This window comes from Mytilus galloprovincialis, chromosome 4 (genome assembly GCF_965363235.1).
Source record: "Mytilus galloprovincialis chromosome 4, xbMytGall1.hap1.1, whole genome shotgun sequence".
In the NCBI taxonomy this organism is placed as follows: Eukaryota; Metazoa; Mollusca; class Bivalvia; order Mytilida; family Mytilidae; genus Mytilus; species Mytilus galloprovincialis.
The window spans coordinates 55510042-55533288 of NC_134841.1; the positions used below are offsets into that span (position 1 = coordinate 55510042).

Genomic DNA, 23247 nt, shown 5'->3' on the forward strand with positions numbered 1-23247 from the left:
ATTAAATCAGTGCTTATATTGAACAGATTGAAAATATATTATTGATATTGAATAAATACTGTATCACATGCAGTTTATGTGAGTTTATACATGTATTTCAGTCAACAAAGAAGATATTTTTTGGTCAGGCAAATTAATCAATGAGTGATAGATTTCTCCTAGAAGAAATTCAAAGGTCCAAGTGAATAAACTACATAGAAAACAAAAGCTCTTGTATTGAATCAATGGGACAGGTAAACTTACAAAAGTTTAAATACCTTGGTCAAGAGCAGACGACTCTGTGGTAAACTTTCAATTGATTAGCAATAATATCACTTTGATATTTTTAACTAGTATTCTCTATAGTTCAGGTTAACAGTTAATCTGTTATGATACTCAAGGCACCAGCCTTGTTTTGCATATATAATAGATAAGATATAATTGTTCATTGACAAACTTTTTTTTAAGTTAACTCAAAAGTTTTCATTGGTTCATGTCTGTCATATTTGTTTGTTATAAATTATGCCATTGGTTTTGTCGTTTGAATTGTTTTACACTTCATGTCAGGGCATTTAATAACCAACTATAAAACACTGTATAGAATTTTCTCATTGTTAAAGGCTGCATATACATTTTATTAGGAACTTAAGAAGATAATTGTCTCACCAATTTGGTAATCATACCACAGCCCCTTATTTTTCTATTTATTTTACAGTTGTACACTTACCTTATGGTCGGACCATCCAATGGAATTTATGATATGATAAAAAACATGTGTAAATACATTGCTGTGTTTGTGATTTCCTGAAAACTGGTTAAGGAATGTTGTATAGTAATGCATGTAATCCCTCTATTACAACTTAAACATGAGTATCTAAAAAAAAATACTTTAATGTTCCCCAACATTTAATTCTACACTTAGATATATACAAAAGTGATTTTTTTTATATATATACAAGGATAGTGTCACATACATAATACATTGTGACCTTATGAGTTTCCTACAAAAAAAATAATCTTTCGTATATTTTTCTTCTTCTTCAAATCAGTTTTATTTTAGCAAAATATTAAATTGGGTTTCTAATAAATTGCTTCGCTGAGCAAAGCTGGATACGACTGCAGATGTCAAACCCTGTAAAGTTGGGGCCAAAATGGACACAATATTCACGCTTGATACTGGTTTGAATTTGGATTGTAATTAAATATTTGACACATAATAGGTTTTTGCCACAGAATAACTGTCCAAGAACTTAAAAATTGGTTGTATGATTTGAATTTATATTCATTTTTTTTTGCTTTTGTGCAATACACTATGCTGTTGCTAATTGACACCCCCCCTAAATAAAATTGATCCGTTTTTTTTTGCTTTTGTGCAATACACCATCCTGTTGAATATAAAAAAAAACAAAAAAAATATTTGATGAAATTTTCTTTATAATTTCTGAAATCTGAAATGAGAAAAATAGTCCCCTCCCAATTTTTTTTCCACCTCCTCCTTTCCCTTATTCCAAATTTAAATTTCAATACTTCAAGATATAGTCAAATCTCAATTAAAATTTCTTATAAAGTTAACAACCATAATTAACCTTTTAAATACAGCATACAAGCTTACGTCTTAAAATATAAAATGACATACATAGTCATGGCTAAAATTAATATTAGTTAATAGTAACTTTTAATCAAAGCATTGTAAGCGCTGTCGGCAGTTAACCAAAAACCAAGGCAAACATAATAGACAACTTTCGAGTTTGATGCATTTCCGTCAAAAACTTTGGTTTTAGTGAACATCATTCATGCTTTTAGGGGTGTCGTTGCTTCAGTTTCAATGTTGAGGCGAGTGGTTGGAAAACTATAAAGCTATATTGCATAAATTTTTCGGCAAATTGAATTCTCATATCTGTCTTAGAGAATTGTGAGTAAGTACCTACAGAACAAATATTATTTCTAGTTTATCCTGCACAATGACAATCACTTAGACGCTTGATGAACGTTTAAAGTGCAGAAATACAGGCGATCCCCTCTATCTGGTAATTGATGTCATAATAGAGTGCATAAATGACGAGTTTTTTTCGGTGCCAGACAAACTCGAAAGTGGTCTATTAAGAAAACTATGGCAATGTCGCTTCAATTTTTTTTTTTTTAAATATAAAAGAACAAACATTAAACATTCATATATTGTAAATTTATGTTCATTTGATGAATAAATCATTAAGGCAAGTAATTCATATTTTATCAAGGTTTTCAAAAGCAATGCATATATCAAGTATATTTTTTTCAAGGACATGAGTCTGCAGGGGTACAAGTTCGCAATGATTACAGTTGTTCTAGTTGATAGTTAATGTTGGTATTAGTTGACTGTTAGTAGTTCAAGTTGACTTTAGTACGAGGTTGTAAAAGTATGAATGGACTTGCTTCCCTGGAAAGAAAACCAGTGGCATAAGCTTGCATGTATGCTCAGATGCTCAAGCATCCACCTTATTTTTGGCAAAAAAAAATATTATTGCATGTGTTCACAGCAGATACACACAGAGGTATCTGAATGTAACAAGGGTGAGGATATGAAGCAGTATGCATGGTTTTTCCTTTAGGATCGTTAAGTTTATGTAAACAAGATGGATAAATCACAGAAAAGTGCTCTCGACTCTTTTGTAATATATCTGGGTATGGTTTCCTGTGACATGAAAGACGACGTGATAAAAACTCTACTAGTGATTACTGAAATGGAGTGCTTATAAATACCCCTTTCTATTTAGGTTCAAATATTTTTTAAAAAAAAATTTCAATAAAAGAACAGAGTTCCAATGTCCCCGCATTGCACATATTTTATCTATCCAAGATACAAGGGCTAAAAATGCACTTTTTTATACATTCTTTTAATATTTCTACATGATCAAGAGAAATAAAAGCTTCATCTAGCAAATGCAATAGGATTTTCATTATAATTTATGTTTCCACAGGGCATAATTGGTTAACAATATTTGATCAGGACTTATTTTTGTTAGTGTCAAACATATTTTTCTGATGATACAAGTTACAAAAAAATCTTGCAATAATCGTCACACATTACAGTGTTAACAACATGTGCCAAAAACGGACGGACGCCCGGTATTTTCATGTCCCCTGTAACGTGTTGAGACAAGTAATCATATCCCGGGAAAGTGGAGTCACTTCGGTTCCTATGTTTCGAAGTTCCATAAACATAAGTGCTGCTGTAATGGGTCCGTTTTTGAGATGTCAAATATAAGATTGGGTTTGAAACTCTTTCATAAAATATTTCTGAATTAAATGATGGTAGTTTCGAGAAAACAATAAAAAAAAACTAGAGGCTCTTAAGAGCCTGTGTCGCTCACCTTGGTTTATGTGCATACATGTATTAAACAAAGGACACTGATGGATTCATGACAAAATTGTGTTTTGATGATGGTGATGTGTTTGTAGATCTTACTTTACTGAACTTTCTTGCTACTTACAATTTTCTCTATCTATGATAAACGTGGCCCTTTAGTTACACAGAGGAAAATATTTTGTAAAAATTTACAAAAATTTATAAAATTAATGAAAATTGTTAAAAATTAACTATAAAGGGCAATAACTCTTTGAGGGGGTCAACTGACCATTTAGGTCATGTTTGACTTATTTGTAGATCTTACTTTGCTGAACATTATTGCTGTTGACAGTTTATCTCTATCTATACTAATATTCAAGATAATAACCAAAAACAGCAAAATTTCTTTAAAACTACCAATTGTGGGGCAGCAACCCAACAACCCATTGTCCAATTCATCTGAAAATTTTAGAGCAGATAAATATTGACTAGATAAACAATTTAACCCCTTTCAGATTTGCTCGAAATGCTTTGGTTTCAGAGTTATAAGCCAAAATCTACATTTTACCCCTATGTTCTATTTTTAGCCATGGCGGCCATCTTGGTTGGTTGGCTGGGTCACCGGACACATTTTTTAAACTAGATACTCCAATGTTGATTTTGGCTAAGTTATTTATTATTTTCTTTCAAGTGTCATGTCGGGCGTAGCTAGTCGAAAGTCCGACTGCAAAAGTGGAAGGTTGCATACCTCAGACCACCGCTAATTTAAACCCCTGCCTCCAAATTGAAAAGATACAAAATTTTGTATCATAATTTAAAATTGCCGCCAATAGCATGAATAGTTGAATTCTACTGACGTAGTTGACTACATATTGACGACAAACAATATTCCTACGACTTTTGCCATTTGGAAAATCTGAACTACTTGTCTTTAGAGATTTTCAGCGATTAAATATTTCATACATTTGTTCTTTGACATCTCAGCCAAAAGCTCCAGGGATAATAAACTACATAAGGATTCCTAATGTGCTCTACTTCCTATGTGCAACTTCAAAACTTTTGGGCGATTCGACATTTATGTAAGGTTTTTCTGGTCATATTTTTTGTAATCCAGAATTAAAAGCATGAAAAAACTGTCCAATTAGTTTTAAATAACATAATATCTAGCTAGATAATAACAATGGCACGTATTTCAGCATGTATTGGGTAGAACACAAATCCAGGGTGCTCGCGTAAGGCAGCTTAACTGCCTAAAAATAAATTGACAGCTAATAACCTCAAGACAATCATCATTTCTTAATACATAATTAAAAAGGCACTGTAAGGGAGGTAATCAAACACTGTTGTTTTTAATAAGGATTAGATTACCTCGCTTAGACTTCTTTTTAATTGTCTTAATTTTTCTTTAACCAGAAGAAACCTTTTTTTCTCCCTTTTTTGCCTCTAATTCATAAATGGTTTTAGCCATAACCCCCATAATATATCCTAAACATCCCTTTGTTGTATGGAAACTTGCGGTATAATTTCAGAAAGGTTCATACACTTTAACATAAGTTATTGTCTGTAAACTAAAAAAAACCCTTATTTTTTTGGGGCCCCTTTTTTGGTCCCTAATTCCAGAACAGTTGGGACCATAACCCTGAAAATCAATCTCAACCTTCCTTTAGTGGTTATAAACCTTGTCTTAAAATTTTATTGATTTCTATTTACTTATACTAAAGTTATTATCAGGGAAGCATCTGTCTTCGGTCAATGCTGATGACGCAGACAATTTTTTTATTTTTGCGGTCGTATAAAAAAGTACGGTAAACAAACATATGTCATTTCAACAAAAACTGTTATAAAATGTATGGGGTAGGGAGATGAGAGGCATTCAAGTTAACGAATTGTGTGTGGTTGTATATTTTTATTTTATATTATGCATGGGTTGTAGGGGCCTAAAAAAGTGCTTTCAATCCCCCCATGCATGAAAATCTGGAACAGACCTCAGAAAATACTCATTCCTAATTTTAGTGAAATCCTGTAGTTTATCTTTGATGACTTAAAGTCTTAAAGTATATTTGCAAGGATACCGTCATGATCATGGTGACTGTGTTCTTCATCGTGATCAAATAACAACAGCGTCAAAATGGCAATCAGGAAAAAGAAAGCTCCTCTAGACTAAAATAAGTGAAAAATTATGATTAAACAACAAGGTCAAAATGGCACAATTCCTATACCTAGATTGTTGAAATATGGAAAATGATGATCAACTAACAACAAGGTCAAAATAGCAATTAAAAAAACACATCTCCCCTAGCAGCAAAGAAATTATATGGCTATCTGATTATGGCAATTCGTATAAAGTTTTTCAATTGTTGAATTTTGATTGCAATACATGTATTAGATAATTATAATAATAAGGATGACAATTTGTAGTGAATTTTCAGTGTTTTTGACATTTTTTTCAATTTGCAAATAAAAAATAAATAAATAGACAGCTTTAGAGTTCGATGCATTTCCGTCAAAAACTCTGGTTTTAGTGAACGTCATTTGTGCGTTTAGGGGCGTCGTCACTTCCATTCCAATGTTGAGCAAGTGGTTGGAAAACTATAATTCTATATTGTACGAATTATTCGGCAAATTGAATTCTCAAAATTGACAATCAGCACTGCTGTCATTAGAGAATTGTCATTAAGTACCTACAGAACAACAATTATTTCTAGTTTATCCTGCATAATGACGATCACTAAGATGCTTGATGAACATTAATAGTGCAGGGATACAGGCGACCCCCTCTATCTGGTAAATGACGTCATAAAGGCGCGTATAATTGACGAGTTTTTTCCGGTGACGGATGAACTCAAAAGTGGTCTATTGTGTTTGATTAAACAAATTTTATTGGCGCAGAGAAATTAAACAGTTTGACTTAGTCCATGTTTATTTTATTCAGGTTTTTGAACTTGTTTGACAATTTGATTAATTGTTGGTGTTTTAACGCCACCTGTTTTTATTTGTTTGACAGAAAAGCAATAAACAGCTGATTGCATATGATAGATGCTAATTGTAATATTTAATGAAATTGTGTGGCAAGTTGGTGTCACATGTTTTCCAAATTTATGATACTAGCAATCAAGACTTCCGGGATATAATAAAACAGCCTGTAAGTACCTTTGCTGGGCCTCCTCCATTGGCTGTGAACAGAGCACTGGCACCTGAGATGATAACTAGATCACTATGTTCAAACAAAAGTATTGTCCTGGAAAAAAAGGACAAAACAGGATTCGAAAATTCCTATCATCATGATTATGTAAACAACAAATCTCACTAATTACAAATTAATTCAAGCACATTTGTGTACTTTGATTTGACCAAAAGATAAATGTATATTACATGTGTACTTCCCTTTCAATTATATCTGCTTTTCAACATCTTCTCAAAGTAATACTTTTTTTGTTGCATGTTTAAGGACCTTTTTGTTATGAATAACTGAAATTTGTTACCCTTTTCACCAGACAAAAACCAGTTTTTTATTTAATTATGCAAGAGTATGCCAAATTTAAATGTTTTTTTTACTATTTGCATATCCTTAAACAGTAATTTTGGCTAAACGCAGTTTCCTTTGGGAAAAGGGGGTTATTTTTTTAGTGCTGACTCCAAGACAGTTATTTTGACTAGGTGATTTATTTATTAGTGGCTCTAATGTAAAATAAATAGAAATACTATTTTTTTGTGAACTGTATGTAGTGTAGATTCCTACCTAAAAGGTCCACATAATGTCAACCCAAAAAGCCACAGAAGACTCAGAAATGCACCAAAAACTGCATGTTTTCCTATTCTAAACCACTGAAAATAAAAATGAAATAACATGACGGTCATGAAGCTGATTTAGATTCAGAAGAAAAGATTGATATAAAAAATGTACATGTATCTTTCACTGTTATCAGTTGAAATTGACATGTAAGCTAGGATTACACATTTCAAAAGAGAAAGAGAAAGAAGGATTGATAACTAATGAAAAGAAAAAAAAAATATTGATGTGTCTTAAAGCTTGGTATTGATAATTGGGTTCATGAGAAAAAATCCACACTTTTGTAAAAAATGTCCACCAATGATCTCTTAGACATAAAATAATTTAAGCATCTCATCATGTATCATGTATTCAAAATTATAGTTATTTAAAATGTTTTTTCAAGTTAATCATACCTGGGATTTCGATAATCTTTTACTTGATGAAAATGGCTTTTGTAATATAAGTAGTGGTAATGAACTCCTGAAAACAGCATAATACATAGATCTACATAATTTATAATGGGAAGAAATATTGGATATTGAATTGATAATTTTGCATTGTACAGGTCACTCAAAAAGTTATGCTTATTCACTACAAAAATGTATATACATTTTAATATGCCTGCTCGAAACATAAATTCAGAAATTATTTCTGTCTTTCCCATACATGTATGTTGTCAAATTCTGGTATTGAATTGATTCTTGTTACATGTGTACATAACCTTAGCTAAATAAACGCAATATAGTCTTGACACGTTTAAATGCTAATACAGTGAAAGAAACTAACACAAATGCTATTAAAATCATGTATTTCACATATGTCTCACAGGAATGAAGAGGATCAGAGCAGTAAGACAAAAGTAATTATTGAATTTCTTTTCAATGCAGAGAACTCAAGACATATGTTTTGATGTTTTTGTTGGGTTGCTGACTGTCTGATACTTCTTCCTTGTAATGTTTCATATCTAAGTCTAATTTTTTGTATTAATTATCTACATAATCATATACATTTTAAAATCTATATTAAACAAGAATGTGTCCATAGTACACGGATGCCCACTCCCACTATCATTTTCTATGTTCAGTGGACCGTGAAATTGGGGTCAAAACTTTAATTTGGAATTAAAATTAGAAAGATCATATCATAGGGAACATGTGTACTAAGTTTCAAGTTGATGTACTTTAACTTCATCAAAAACTACCTTGACCAAAAACTTTAATCTGAACTTTGCACTATCATTTTCTATGTTCAGTGGACCATGAAATTGGGGTCAAAACTATAATTTGGCATTAAAATTAGAAAGATCATATCATGGGGAACATGTGTATTAAGTTTCAAGTTGATTGGACTTCAGCTTCATCAAAAACTACCTCGACCAAAAACTTTAGCCGGACGGACGAACGGCACCACAGACGGACGGACGGACGAACGGAGGCACAGACCAGAAAACATAATGCCCCTCTACTATCGTAGGTGGGGCATAAAAATAAGTACAATTCAATTGACAATGAGCTATAAGTTTTATTATAATTAACAAAAATAATTGTTAGCTATAATCCTCACCCTGTTTTAATAATAAACAGAAACTGCACCACTGGGATAATCTTCAGTAAATCATAAGACAAGAAAAGTCCTGCAGCCCGAAGGAACTTTGACACAGCTAAAATTATAACATACTTCATCCAACTGGAAAAAAATTAATATCAGACATATAAATTAATTGATATATATTAATAGAATTATTTTACTGAACTAGAATTTGAATGATATGGTATTATCATGATTATAAACAATTATGGTTAATTATTTGTTGATCTGAGCAGACATGTTTAGGTACATGTATATGATAATATAAACCAATCTTTTGGAAAATTGCTTCTTAAGCCTACATGTATATACATTTGTATGTGTATATGCAGTCTACAAATTACATTTTTGTGACTGTGAGCATTGTCAGATGTAGTGGGTTTTTCATAATATGGGGACAAAGTTCCCAATTATGGTAGAAAAATCAATAAAAAAAAAAATTGGGGAAAATTTCCCAAATCTTTCATTCTACTAATGAACTCAAAATCGTTAACTTTTTTTTTCAGATCTACTTCCTGTTCCTGCATTCGCGCAGAAATCTACTTCCTTTTCAAAGTCTCATGCAAACAAGACCGGAAAAGGAAGTAGACTTCTGCGCAGATGCTGGGATTTAAAAAAGTCTGAAAAAAAAGTTAACGATTTTGAGTTCATTAGTCATGTTAGAAGACTCAGAATTTTTTCAATTTTTTTTTTTTTTCTACTGTTATTGGGGACTTCGTCCAAAAATAAACAGATTTACAGATTTAGGTTGATGTTTTTTTCTTAAAAAAAAACAGGTGTTTCTCAGCTCCAATCTCATGGAAGGGTGAAAGTGTGAACCCTGAGATGAGATGAACAAGTGTAGCTGAGAAACATCCTCAAGTTTGATAATCTGTTCATTGCAGTTTTCCGCTAGACATGATAGAGGCAATGCAAATGATAAGGCCAAATAAACTAGAGGCTCTAAAGAGCCTGTGTCGCTCACCTTGGTCTCAGGGGAATATTAAACAAAGGATGCAGATGGATTCATGACAAAATTATGTTTTGGTGATGGTGATGTGTTTGTCCATCTTACTTTATTAAACAGTCTTGGTGCTTACAATTATCTCTATCTGTAATGAACTTGGCCTACATGTAGTAGTTTCAGTGGAAAATGTTAATATAAATTTACAAATTTTATGAAAATTGTTAAAAATTGACAATAAAGGACAATAACTCCTTAGGGGTCAATTGACCATTTCGGTAATGTTGACTTATTTGTAAATCTTACTTTGCTGAACATTATTGCTGTTTACAGTTTATCTCTATCTATAATAATATTCAAGATAATAACCAAAAATAGCAAAATTTCCTTAAAATTACCGATTCAGGGGCAGCAACCCTACAACGGGTTGTCCGATTCATCTGAAAATTTCAGGGCAGATAGATCTTGACCTGATAAACAATTTTAACCCATATCAGATTTGCTCTAAATACTTTGGTTTTTGAGTTATAAGCCAAAAACTACCCCTATGTTCTATTTTTAGCTGTGGCGGCCATCTTGATTTGATTGCCGGGTCACCAGACACATTTTTTAAATTAAATACCCCAAAGATGATTGTGGCAAAGTTTGGATTAATTTAGCCCAGTAGTTTCAGAGGAGAAGATTTTTGTAAAAGATAACTAAGATTTACAAAAAATGGTTAAAAATTGATTATAAAGGGCAATAACTCCTAAAGGGGTCAACTGACCATTTCGGTCACTTTGACGTTTTTGTAAATCTTACTTTGCTGAACATTATTGCAGTTTACAGTTTATCTCTATCTATAATAATATTCAAGATAATAACCAAAAACAGCAAAATTTCCTTAAAATTACCAATTCAGGGGCAGCAACCCAACAACAGGTTGTCCGATTCATCTGAAAATTTCAGGGCAGATAGATCTTGACCTGATAAACAATTTTACCCCATGTCAGATTTGCTCTAAATGCTTTGGTTTTTTGAGTTATAAGCCAAAAACTGCATTTTACCCCTATGTTCTATTTTTAGCCATGGCGGCCATCTTGGTTGGTTGGCCGGGTCACCGCACACATTTTTTAAAATAGATACCCAAATGATGATTGTGGCCAAGTTTGGTTTAATTTGGCCCAGTAGTTTCAGAGAAAAAGATTTTTGTAAAAGTTAACGACGCTAGACGACGCCGGACGACGCCAAGTGATAGGAAAAGCTCACTTGGCCCTTCGGGCCAGGTGATCTAAAAAGTATGTGTGGTTCCAGTTACATCATAAAAAAAATAGGGTAGGTAGGTAGGGATTTTTTTTTATTTTATGTTTTATTTTTACATTGAGTCTATGGGAGCAACATTCTGACTTTAACAGTGCTTAATGAAAAATGACAAAAAAATCTTTAGGGTAGGCTATTATTAAGACTAAAAAGTAGGGTAGGTAGGGTAACTGGAACCACACATATTTTTTTATTTGGCCTAAATGCTCATGTTGTCATGCATCATTTCAATTTTTTATAGAAATTAACATTGACATAATTTTTTTACTACATTGTATGGGGCCAGATCAATTTGAAAATGACAATTTAAAGCTGAATGACTTTGGACAGATGAGACTGCTGTTTTGTATGGCTTTTTTATGAAAAAAAATGTGGACACCTTCCTAGGAAAGCGTTACAGCAAAAATCATAAATAGCCTTTCTAGACGGCAGAATTATTTTGGACTATAAATAAACTACAATCATGATAATAAGGAGACAAAGTCCCCTATAACGGTAGAAAAATCAATAAAATTTATAAAAAAAAAAAAAAAAAAAAAAAAAAAAATATAGGAGAAAATTCCTGAAATTTTCATTCTTTTAATTAACTCAAAATTGTTAACTTTTTTATTTTCAGACTATTTTGTTTTCCCGCATTTGCACAATAATCTAGACCTTTTTCTGGTTTTGTTTGCAGGAGACTTTGAGTAAAATATGTATTTATTAGTAATAGTCTAGTAAAATAAAGGAATGCATGAACACAATTCCAATTTCATCTTTAATAATTCCTTGATATGAAAAAATGTTACTTGATGATAGTGTTTCTTTGTTAGCATTGAAAGACGTCATAACTTAAATTACGTCACAACTAAAATCCCTAACAACAGAACCAAAATCGAAAACGTTATGATATTTCCGTTTCTTTATTAACAGATTTTGAAGTAAAAAAAAAATCATACAGACTTCGTCCCCTATCACAGGTAATGCCTGCCTCATATTAAAGACTGGGGCCGAAAAAACTTTGGACAGATAGTCTGGGACGGGTAATCTTCGCTAGGCAAGGGTTACGATCCACTTCATTCCTCTCCAGAGGAGCGAAGTGGATTGTTCAGTCAGGGGACTTCCTGAAATAAATGATTTTTAAATCACTTATTTGAGTAGCAAATTCGAGGTTTTGTCACAAATTGGGATTATGTAGTTTTTTCAAAATTTTAAACACATAGGTTTAAATAATATCTTTTAATTAGTAAAATTAAAAAAAATGAACTTTTTGCTTCTTTTAAGTAGCAAGGTTTATGCCTTTGATGCTATCATTTAGCTGAAAATTCTATTTTAGTTGAAAAAATGCTATATAATAATGGCTTTACATAATGAACTGATACTTTCTTAAAAGATTTTCCCCAGCAGTGGGAGTATTTTTCCTGTGAAGTTCAAGGTTTCATCTTTCAGATTATGTAATAAAATTCTACTGTTCGCGATAAAAATTTCACTGTTCGGGGGTGTTGAAATTAGTGGGGGTTATTAAAAGAATGATACTTAAAGAAGTGATTTTTGGGAAGGAAATTGAGGTCTGATACTTAAACAAGTGATTTTTGGGAAGGAAATTGAGGTCTGATACCTAAACAAGTGATTTTTATGTCATTATCCTAGAGTCAGTACAAGGTCATCACCTGAAATAACCTGGTCATCCTAGACAACACAGATGTTGGTTCTGATAAGTTTAGAAACATAATTAGTCCCTGGATCATTAGTATTCTATATTTAAAGCTACAATAAAATTAAATCACTTCTTCTAGTGATTAATTTGTACTACTTAAATAGGTGATTATTAAAGAAAGACAACTCTAACTGCCAACCTTTATGGAAATAATGTTACTTGAATCAGTGATTTAGAAAATCACTTATTTAAGTAAGTCCCCTGACTGTTGTTACCCTTGGCTAGGGAAGATGGGGACGGATTCACTTTGGTCTAAAACGAACTATACCATTATCTATACACTGTTTGTCTCTGTCCAGCCCTTTGGTTTTAGAGTATACTTTATGATCCTTTATACCTTGATGAAGTGTTGTAGATTGCATGTTTTGGCAACCCACTGCCATAAGATTCAACCATGATGGGTAATTTTCATTCAAGGCAGTATTGCCAATCAAGTCATTGTTATTTGTGTACTTCTTCTAATTGGTAGGTAAGTCATGAGTCTCTTCATTAAATTAAAACTGCAAAACTGGGATAGAAATACGATTTATGTTACATGTCACCAATCTTAGCTTAGAACCGGAACCGGAAGTAAAAGGTTTTGAAAAAAATGGCTGCGCCCATAGTGGAAAATGTCTGTTAAGGCAGAAACACAAAGTTAGGCAAATACGCCTCAATAGAAACTTTTGACATGGATATGTAATGTTACTTGTAAAACCTTACCGTACTTTTTCTAGGAACAATAATCTCTTTACATGACACAATCGTAAAGCTGGAAATTATGTTGTCTGTTCATCGTCCGGTGCAATGTTGGCACATTTTATTCATTAATTAACAGATCTCACTTATATCTTATATCTTGATAATGACAAATCCTAGTATAGCAGTTCTTGAAGCACTTCATAATGCTTGTAGTCAAAATGCTGACATTTTGAAACCTGCTGAAAAACAGTTGCAGGATTGGGAAATTCATCCTGGATTTTACTCAGTTTTATCGGTATGTCATTAGTAATAGATGTGTTTGATTTAATATAAGTCAGGTGATTCCTTTGATTGAGGAGAATTGTGTTTATGCAGATATTTGAAATGATTATCTGTCCATCTCACTGGCATCTACTCTGCTCTAATTGTTTCTCGTTATTGTATGACCCCATTAAACATGTATTTAGGGCTATATGCACAATTATGCATTGTATAGTGTGGGCAGAGTCATATTGAGTCCGGGTCCGTTCGCCCTGATTCACTTTTGCCCTAGTACCTGTTCGCCCTGATAGGCTGATACCTGTTCGCCCAAGGTCCATACATCCTGATTTTTATTTTTTTCTAATTGTTGTCTTGTCACATAATTTTATGTATACATGTTCATGTATGAACAAAATATGTTAAATTTTGCTGAAAAAGTGACAAAATATTTTAACATCTTAAAGTTTGTTGAAAAAATGACAAAATATTTATATTGCCACAATCAATTTATCATTTTCTCTTTGATTTGCAGAGTAGAAACTGAATACTGGAATACAATGTATTTATCTTTATTGATATTTGCTGAGACTATATGTGTTATAGTAGTCTCAGATATTTTTTAACAAAATAATTGTATTCAGTCAATCATCAATGTATGCAGTATAACTGAGACTAGTCTCAGAGTACATGTATACATGTAAATAAATGAACTTGTAAATCCGTTTCATGATTTACAATTAATCCATTTCATGATTTACATTTCGTACATTTTCGTGAAGAATGAAATCTCAGGTGACTGGTCATAATGCGTACAAAATTTTTTGAGCTAAATTTCAATATTATGGGTACATTTTCTTATAATTTAAATCAAACAGTTTCCAAAACATGATCACATGGTTAAGTAATTTAAAATTTTATTAATTATTATTTCATTGCACTTTTAAGCTTTTGATAAATTTGTAGAACAAGCTCGTCTGTACTAGCCAAATTTCACAAATTTAAAGTTGTTTATGAAAAAATATATCATGAATATGGTTAATTACGTTTTTCGGGTTATCAGTTAGACCGCATGGTTCTATTATTACAATAGGAAAACACGCGAGACGTTAAATCGCATGGTTCTATTATCATAGGGAAACACTCGAGACGTCCCAAAAATATATAGGTGCTCCTATTATTGGAGGAACATTACACAGTTGTGTACACACACATGGCGGCACGGAACACGATTGGAAATTCATTTGACGATATCTAAACTTTGCGAAACGAAGTGAAAAATATCGTGCGTCACGTGGGCGCTTACATTTGTCACTGTATGCGCCATTTCTTGTCAATATGAGCTATAGGCGCAGGGCACACATCCTTCCCGATCACTGAACACTGCCTTCATTCCTTTTCATATTGATATTCATTACATTTCATACAATGTACAACATTTGATTATCATTACATGCAGGATATCACCCTCTAATATCATTTCTCAGTTTTTATTCTACACATGTAAGTATTTGAGATACTGTTCATCCCTTTCATGACAACAAATTGAAGTTTTTAACGACCTTGACTGGCTATACAGCCCTTGCACCGTCGGTCCCTTTATGGTGTTTGGTCTAAGGTAATGAAATAAGGTTGAACAGTTAAAAAGGAAGTATAGATAAAAAAAAAGATTTTCAACTTTTAAATTGTATTAAGGTAGAAAAATAATGAAAAGTAATATTTCAATATGTATTTGCATTCAATTTGTTTTAGATTTAATCTTTTTTACCCCAAAAAATGTAAATATAAAGGAACAATTTTGAATGGTGACTAAAATTGTAAGTAACTCAACATTGCTCAATTTGTTTACAGTGAAATACACAAACTATTAACGACCTATAGCTAAAGCTAAGGTAACTGGTGTTAATTAACAGTGTGTTTGGCACCAAAGCTGTCAATTGAAGCCATTCACTTCACGAGCTACTTAATTTGACAGTTTACACAGCTACTGTAGCTGAACTTCCTGTTCATGGAAGAATTACAAGTTTGCCGGTATTTCAAAGGAAAATGGTTAGCATGGTTAGTTTAGTTTAAACATATTTAATTATAGTGGATTGGAAAACAAGTTTTGCAACTTATATTAATCCCTTTCCACTTTGCGGGTGCAAGTGCTGCCTTGTAGCGGCATTAGCCTGCTCTTTTTCGAAATCTACATGGGTGTCTTTAACGTGCAAGAGATATGGCTCTCTCTTAACACGGGTCTGCCATTTATCGTCCCCTTCCGACGGACTATTATCGTTTCCTCAAGACCATACTCACAAATGGTGTCAAGGGAGCGCGGAAAAAATGGTTAATGAAATCAATCTGAAGGCTAAGAAATACAGGTCAAATGGGTCATTTTAGAAATTCCCGGGTTATTCAATGACACGTGGCGGGTGTCCCGGGTGATCCCTCAGAATTGTGAAAATTTCGGGTCACACCCGCAGAATACGGGTCAGTTGGCAGGTATGATCTTATGACATGTATTAGTAAAGCTATCTGAATACAACAAGATGTCTCAAAAAGACTAACAGTTGGTCCAAGGACACAGTTATCATCCTTTGGTTTTTGTTGTCTACGAATATAGTCCCTAGTGTAAACAGGGTATAACTTGCATGTTTTATTTGATACACTTTCCTAATTTATTTCTTGATATTAAATGCATGAAATATTAAGTAAGGTGATGTAATTACATGTTAAAAAAATTTGGGTGCTGACTCTTTATGTTAAGTAGTGATTTGGTCCAGTTCAAAAAGGTCAAATTTTATCACGTCTGAAGCTGTCAAACTGAATTTTACACCCCCTCAACACAGAATTGTCAATATTTTGAGTTAGAGCTGGTAGAAGTTTCTATAATTTTGATATTATTTGTCTCACTGGTGGTACACTACACTGTAAAAATCTTTTTGAGAAAGAGCAGGTGAGATTTATTGTCTAAAAGAAATGCACTACGAAATAAATATGTTTATAAAATAAATTGGGGGTTAGTTGAGGTTCCTAAGGACAATTTAACAATATCTGATAGACGTACTAGGGGGAAACATAAATTTAGGCAAATATCAACAAATAAAGATTTCTATAAAATTTTCATTTTATCCTCGCACTATTTCGGACTGGAACTCACCACCTGAAGCAATAAGTATGGAATCCTTCAAAAGTGGCATATCCACTCTTACATTTGAAGGATCCACAACGACTTATTAAACTACAAAGCCACTGCACATAATGTATATATGTTATTGTTAACTATTTTTCTTTGTCATATTAATTTTAAATTAAGTCCATATGTACATAGCACACAAGTTCCGGGAAGATTTACACTCCTACCTAGGAGTCTACTCCCGTATTCAGAATTAGAAATTAACATATCATACATGTGATTATTCCGGTGGGAGTCAAAACCCATCCTTCTGTCCCATTAGAATTTGAAATCTTCCGCTTTTTGAAAATGTCAACCTTGAAAAATTTTCAAAAATATGGACAGAGAAAAAGTCTGAGAACTCGAAATTGATATGTGAAAAGTCAGAGTCCTGTTATTGATTTTGTGTCAAATGTTAAAATAGGTAAAATTTGCCTGAAGTGTTTAGGATTAGGCCACACCAATTTGATCCCTTGTTTGACGGACCCACCCGCACCTATTTTTTTCAAAACAGAATTTTTTTATTTTTTTTATATTCCCGCTTTCCGCATCTGGAATTGTAATCATGTCCATTTCCCGCACCGTTTTTTTTTAATATTATAAAAAGATATCAACATTTGTTAAATCACAGTCTAACCTGTATATAACGATTTTAAACATAAAAGCACCGCACCACACTGTGTAAATATCTGTGAGAATATTTGTTTCAGCATGAAACCTGGAGTGCTACGATAAAAAGTTATAACAGCGGGTATTTCTGTGAAGAACAAAAAATTGGTTTCTTTCCCCCTTACTTATATTCCCTATCAAAAAATGTTCGTTGTTAGAATAAAGTACAAAAAACTTATAAAGGATTTGCCTTCAACTGCAATTATATTGTATGCTGGCGAAACAAAACTATCCATAGCCGCTGCATGTTTATGCACCTGTCCTGATTGATTCAGGAGCATGTCGTTCAGCAGTTATCGTTTGTTGATGTTGTTCATTGGTATTTTTCCGTTTGGATATATAAATTAGATCGTTGGTTTTCCTGTTCGAATTGTGTACGCTAATAATTTTGGGGTCCTTTATAGCTTGATGTTTGGTCTGTATCAAAGCCCTGTGTAAAAGGCCGTACTTTGACCTGTGTTTGTTATTATCAGGTTGAGAACAACCCTCCCTCAGACAAGGGGTCATTTTACTGATGTAGAAAAGAAAATAGAAATACCAAGAATTTGTATAGATCTTCTATACAAAACCTTTGAACACTTAGAATTTTGTACTCAAAAAGAGGAGAGTTACATCATATTTTAAAACAATTTTTTCTAAAAAAGGGGTCCATTTATTTTGAATAATATTAAACTGTTAAAGTAAATGTGTTAACATGGTTAAAGACCAGGAATATTACTAAATTCTTGGACATGTTTTGACCATTTAATACCAGATAGATATATAGTTCTATGAGAAAATATGAGCCCTTTTGTACAAACAAATATATTATAACTTATATTGATCCCTCATAAAACATGTAAAAGGGATATTTATAACATTAAGGGGTTGCCCCCAAACTGATTATGATTTGGATGGAGAATTGTCTCATTGTCAGTCACACATACATAGACCAGATTTAATTATTTCTTGGTGAACAGGGAAAAAATACTTCAGAAATTAAAGAAATGTCAAAGTACAAGTGATAAATCAAGTTTTAATATTGTCAAAACCTATTATTTTATGTTTACAAAAAAAAATTATAATCGCTCGCCTTTACTTTTCAAGCTTCGCCTCAAAAATTTGCAAATTAAATATTTTTTTATTAAAATTTTCAAATCGCTCGCTCGCCCCAAATTTTGAAGTCCAAAAATCCGTAGAACAAGAAATTAAATTGGTGTGGCCTTAGCAATGATTAGACTGTATATATCCAACAATAATTAAAGATAATAGGCAATTACCTGGTGATCAACTAGCTAAGTTAAGACACAAGCCTGGTTGATTAAAAATAAAATACTGACAAAGGATTAAATTTTTTACGTTTTCACAAATTGGCATTACTTTTCCGGGGAAAAAAAAACAACGTTTCTAAAAAATAGATATTTATTAATGGTCATCATAACATGCAAGCAAAATTCATCATTTCTGGTAAAATGTATGAAAACGTATGTTCAAAAGTCAGCACTAATCAGATATATCTTGATATGAGTTCGTAAGTCAGTTCTGGCTAATATTTGTAGCCAGCACGTCGTACAAAGTCCACAGTAGTACATTCATCGTTTACAAGTTTATTATTTTGTACAAGAAGGAAGTCCATCTTCTTCTTTTCATATTTCTGAACGGGTGCTTTTACAGTTAGAGTTCTCATCTTTATGTACATGTATGATGTTGTTTGCAGTTTTAATAACACATAAAAAAAAAAAAAAATGTTAGGATGGCAAGCGTAAAACTGCTTGTTCAGGTGGGCATGAAAAGACTCCGCACCATTTGTTGTTCTCTTTTCCTCAGGATCAGGATGTGATGCCCAAATGGTTTGTGGAAATTTCGAATTCCCATCTATATAAAATTCCAATATACTGTAATCTGCAAACTTCATGCATTTACCGTCAGATGGAGCATCAGCTATTAATTCAATGTCTCATGGACTTGGAATCTACTTTTATGTTATTTTGGAAACTGCTTTCGCCTTTCTCTGTATAAGGACAAATCAACATTTTTCAAGTCAAGAGTCAACTGGTCATATCTAGTATATTGTAGATATAAGATCAGAACCTTTTCTGTATTAAAAATATAAATTCAATAATTTATCTAATATATATTTAAAGTCATAATTAACGAGTGACTGGTGAAAAACAATGTTATTCCAATTCTTGAACCAATGCATACAAACATCGTAAACTTAGTCTTCTGTGCACGATTTTTTCATTTTTTTCACTTAAAGGAGTAGGTTCAGTAAGACTCCTTTTTAGCCCCAAAATATAGCAGTTTTACAAAATTGTTAAAATGTATACTTATAGTTATTTAATGGACAGAAAAATTCTTCTGCTACATATATATGGGCTGTTTTTGACAATACAATGCACATATATCGGGTAGTAGCACCATTAAGTCATGCTAAATTACTGAAATCTCCACAATTCTAGCATTTTTGTTAAATTTTAGATGGTTTCCATGTAAAACAAAAGTGGCCGCATTCGTGTTCATCCTTAATATTGAAATGTAAGTTGTATTTGATGATAATACATAACATATATAAAGATTGAGGATGAACACGGATGCGGCCACTTTCATTTTTGACAAAAAACATCTGAAAAGTGACGTTTTTTGGCATATTTGATAGATTTTTCATATTTAAGCTTGAATCGGACTGTTTTTAATGACTGAATCAGTTAAAATCTTTCACATAAACTAATCGCATAAATTGAAATAGACACTTAAGTGTTTAAAAAGTGTCTTAAATATTTCGATAGATGAACTTGAAAATTGAGGTCAAAATCGGCCCTTACCGGACCTACTCCTTTCGTATACATGTAATTGTCCTTTTTTTTTCAATCAGTCAGTGTTGTTGTGAAAATATGGCAGGTAAAATTTCGTGTTTTGAAGCCGAAATTTAACGATTGTCACCTGTTTGTCAACAATCAACAAAAAAGCATGGATATTGAGCACATGTTTAACATCTACAATCAGATATGAGTTTATTTTAAGGACATCCATGCATATTGCGATCACCAGATTTTTATGAGATGGGTCACACTGAGGTCACTTTGCATATATGTCGGGGAATTGCTTCCTGAAAGCAATTAAAATAAAGTAAACTTCTTCTACATATGAACAAATTAAATAATTTTCATCTGAAAGAAGTATATGTACATAAGTTTTATAATGAAAACTATCCATTGAGTTATAAAAAATCATATGCATTTTTTTTTTTTTGATTTGAAGTTTCTTATGACTTTTAATATTAATATAATTTACCAGGTAAATTTCCGGAAAATAATAAATACAAATTGCTGAAACGTATATTTTAAATTTCTGGAAACGTAGTTTTGGGACTTTGCAAAATTAGCGGAAAAGCAATACGCCCAATTAAATTGTTCAAGGTAAATAAAAGAAGACCAAGTATCTACCCAAATTCAACTCTGCCTGGAGATCTGATTTCAAAAGGTGCAGATCCTGTACCAAGGGTCAGAACCATGCTTACACGACTTCATGCAAAGCTGACTATGGTGGCCCTAATGACTTGACCAAACTTATGGAGACAGCTACCCACCAGCAAGACTACAGCTCTATCAATTTAACACCTTCTGTTACAAGCATGTTCAGTAGTGGTACCAAAGTTGACAATGTAGCTTAATCAGAGGGACTTTTTGCCAACTATGTATGATGGCTGATCACTTTATCTTGAATTATACAAATCAAATTTCTATCGTCAAGTAAAAATGGATATGCAGGTGTTTTACTTTTAACAAAAAAGGAAGGTATGCAGTTTAAACACACAACAAAACCATTGCATACGTCAATAAAAAGGACAATAAAAAATCTCCAGTTATGAGGCCCAAACTCCAGCTGAAAATTTCCAAATCTCCAGTTGTGGCTTGACAACTCTGTCACATGTCTGACATAAAAATATCATATGATTAAAATAGCACCAGAGTCTGAAAACTAAACTAAATTAAAATCATTGTATACATAACTTTGTGGATCCAGGGGGGGGGGGGGGGGGGGGGTGTCCGGGGGTTTGAACCCCCCTTTTTTTACGATCAATGCATCTGAATGGGAGCATATAGTTGGAACCCCCCCATTACTCTGGGTTGGGAACCCCCCCCCCCCTTTTTAAAATGGCTGAATCCACCCCTGCATAGATTCTGTTCTCACAGACCACACATACATTTTTGTATTTGACCATGATTCATTTTAAAAAGTTCACTTATCAGCATATGAAATTTTAACATTATTTGAATTTTAAATTTTTGATGAGCATGCTGAGGATATTTATAACAAATTTTGTTCATTTAATCAGATTTTGACTTATTCCATTAAACATGCTAAGGTTTAGAAGTCTCTATATGATATTATTGTTGGAATTGTATACTAATTTGCATACATGTACATATATGTACATGAACTAACTGTTCATGCATCATGTGCATGGACATTGATGGAGCTCTTCATTCAAAACAAGTTGAATTTCTTTTTGAGGTTCAAAGTTTTTCATTGACATTTTAATTAGTATAAATCAATTGATCTTTCATTTTATAAATTGCATATATTGTTAGAAATTAATAATAATTGAGATTATGGATTATGACCATATCTTGTGGGGAAAGATTTTTTTTTTTGAAAAATGGAAGGGGGTGAGGAGATGGAGGTTAAAACAAATGGGGAGGGGGGGGGACAATTTGTTCTCAAGATTTCAGAAACAAAACAAATGGGGGAGGGGGGTCAATTTGCAACAGCATTATGTGTTGCACAAAAGCAAAAAATTTAATATAAATTCAAATCACATAACCAATTCAAGTTCTTTGACTACAGTTATTCTGTGTCAGAAACCTATTATTTATGTGTCAAATATTTAATTACAATCCCAATTCAGACCTGTATCAAGTGCGAATATTGTGTCCATTTTTGCCCATACTGTTCAGGGTTGGACCTCTGCAGTCGTATCCAGCTCTGCTCAGCTAAGCAATTTATTTATGCAATAATCATGATAATTAGGAACAAAATTATTTACTAAGTAATAGGCTTATTTTTATAGCCCCGCAACGAAGTTGTCGGTGCCATATAGTTTTACCCTTGTCTGTAATTCCGAAATTCCATAATTCCGTCATTCAGCAACAAACCATTATACAGAGTTTTTTTCTTAACGCCTTCAGATATTGGGCTGATTTTTGGTATGTGAGTAAACCATTATGAGTTACAGATCTAGTTTAAGTTTTGTCCCGCTCTGCTAATTCTTGCCGAAATTACGGGATTTATTAATAGATTTTGATAAATTGTTGAAAATCACAGTTATACAGACTTTTTTTCTAAACGCTTTCAGATATTGGGCTGATTTTTGGCATGTGAGTTAACCATGATGAGTTACAAATCAAGTTTAATTGTTCTCTATCACTCAGTGCTCAGCTAATTGTTGCTGAAATTACGGGCTATGGACTTTGATTAATTGTTGAAAATCACAGTTATAAGGACTTTTATTCTAAACGCTTTCAGATATTGGGCTGATTTTTGGTATGTGAGTTACCCATGATGAGTTACAGATCAAGTTTAAGTTTTGTTTCGCTCCTCTAATTTTTGCCAAAATTAAGGGTTTACAACTTTAAAAATTGTTGAAAATCACTGTGAGAGTTAAAACATACAGACATTTTTTCTATACACCTCCAGATTTTGAGCTGATTTTTGATATGTGAGACTACCATCATGTTTGTGTCCACATGTGTTATTGAAATTGCAGATTTTTCTATTTTTTGAGACAGGGCTATTCATGTCGCTTTGACAGATCTAGTTTTATTTTTTTTTTATATAGACTAGACCGTTGGTTCTCCCATTTGAATGGTTTTACACTAGTAATTTTGGGGCCCTTTAT

The 23247-nt window shown here is 32.6% G+C and overlaps 2 protein-coding genes across 3 annotated transcripts in view; one reads left to right on the forward strand and one right to left on the reverse strand.

The window, feature by feature from the left end:
• The window catches only part of LOC143072477 (proton-coupled zinc antiporter SLC30A5-like), a 42109-nt gene extending 28951 nt beyond the window's left edge, over positions 1-13158 (reverse strand). The window contains exons 1-7 of one of the 2 annotated variants that reach the window (XM_076247402.1): positions 12939-13158; positions 8640-8762; positions 7490-7556; positions 7044-7129; positions 6455-6542; positions 5377-5464; positions 707-783 (exon numbers count right to left, since the gene is read on the reverse strand). In XM_076247402.1, the coding sequence (XP_076103517.1) occupies positions 707-783; positions 5377-5464; positions 6455-6542; positions 7044-7129; positions 7490-7556; positions 8640-8762; positions 12939-12997 (588 nt within the window). In that variant the 5' untranslated portion in view covers positions 12998-13158. Of the gene's footprint in view, positions 1-706; positions 784-5376; positions 5465-6454; positions 6543-7043; positions 7130-7489; positions 7557-8639; positions 8763-12869 lie in introns of both variants that reach the window. The other variant, XM_076247403.1, reaches the window with a different exon arrangement.
• A 28-nt stretch (positions 13159-13186) lies between these two features.
• The window catches only part of LOC143072478 (importin-11-like), a 75866-nt gene continuing 65805 nt past the window's right edge, over positions 13187-23247 (forward strand). The window contains exon 1 of the mRNA XM_076247404.1: positions 13187-13577. Within this exon, the coding sequence (XP_076103519.1) occupies positions 13446-13577 (132 nt within the window). The 5' untranslated portion in view covers positions 13187-13445. The remainder of the gene's footprint in view (positions 13578-23247) is intronic.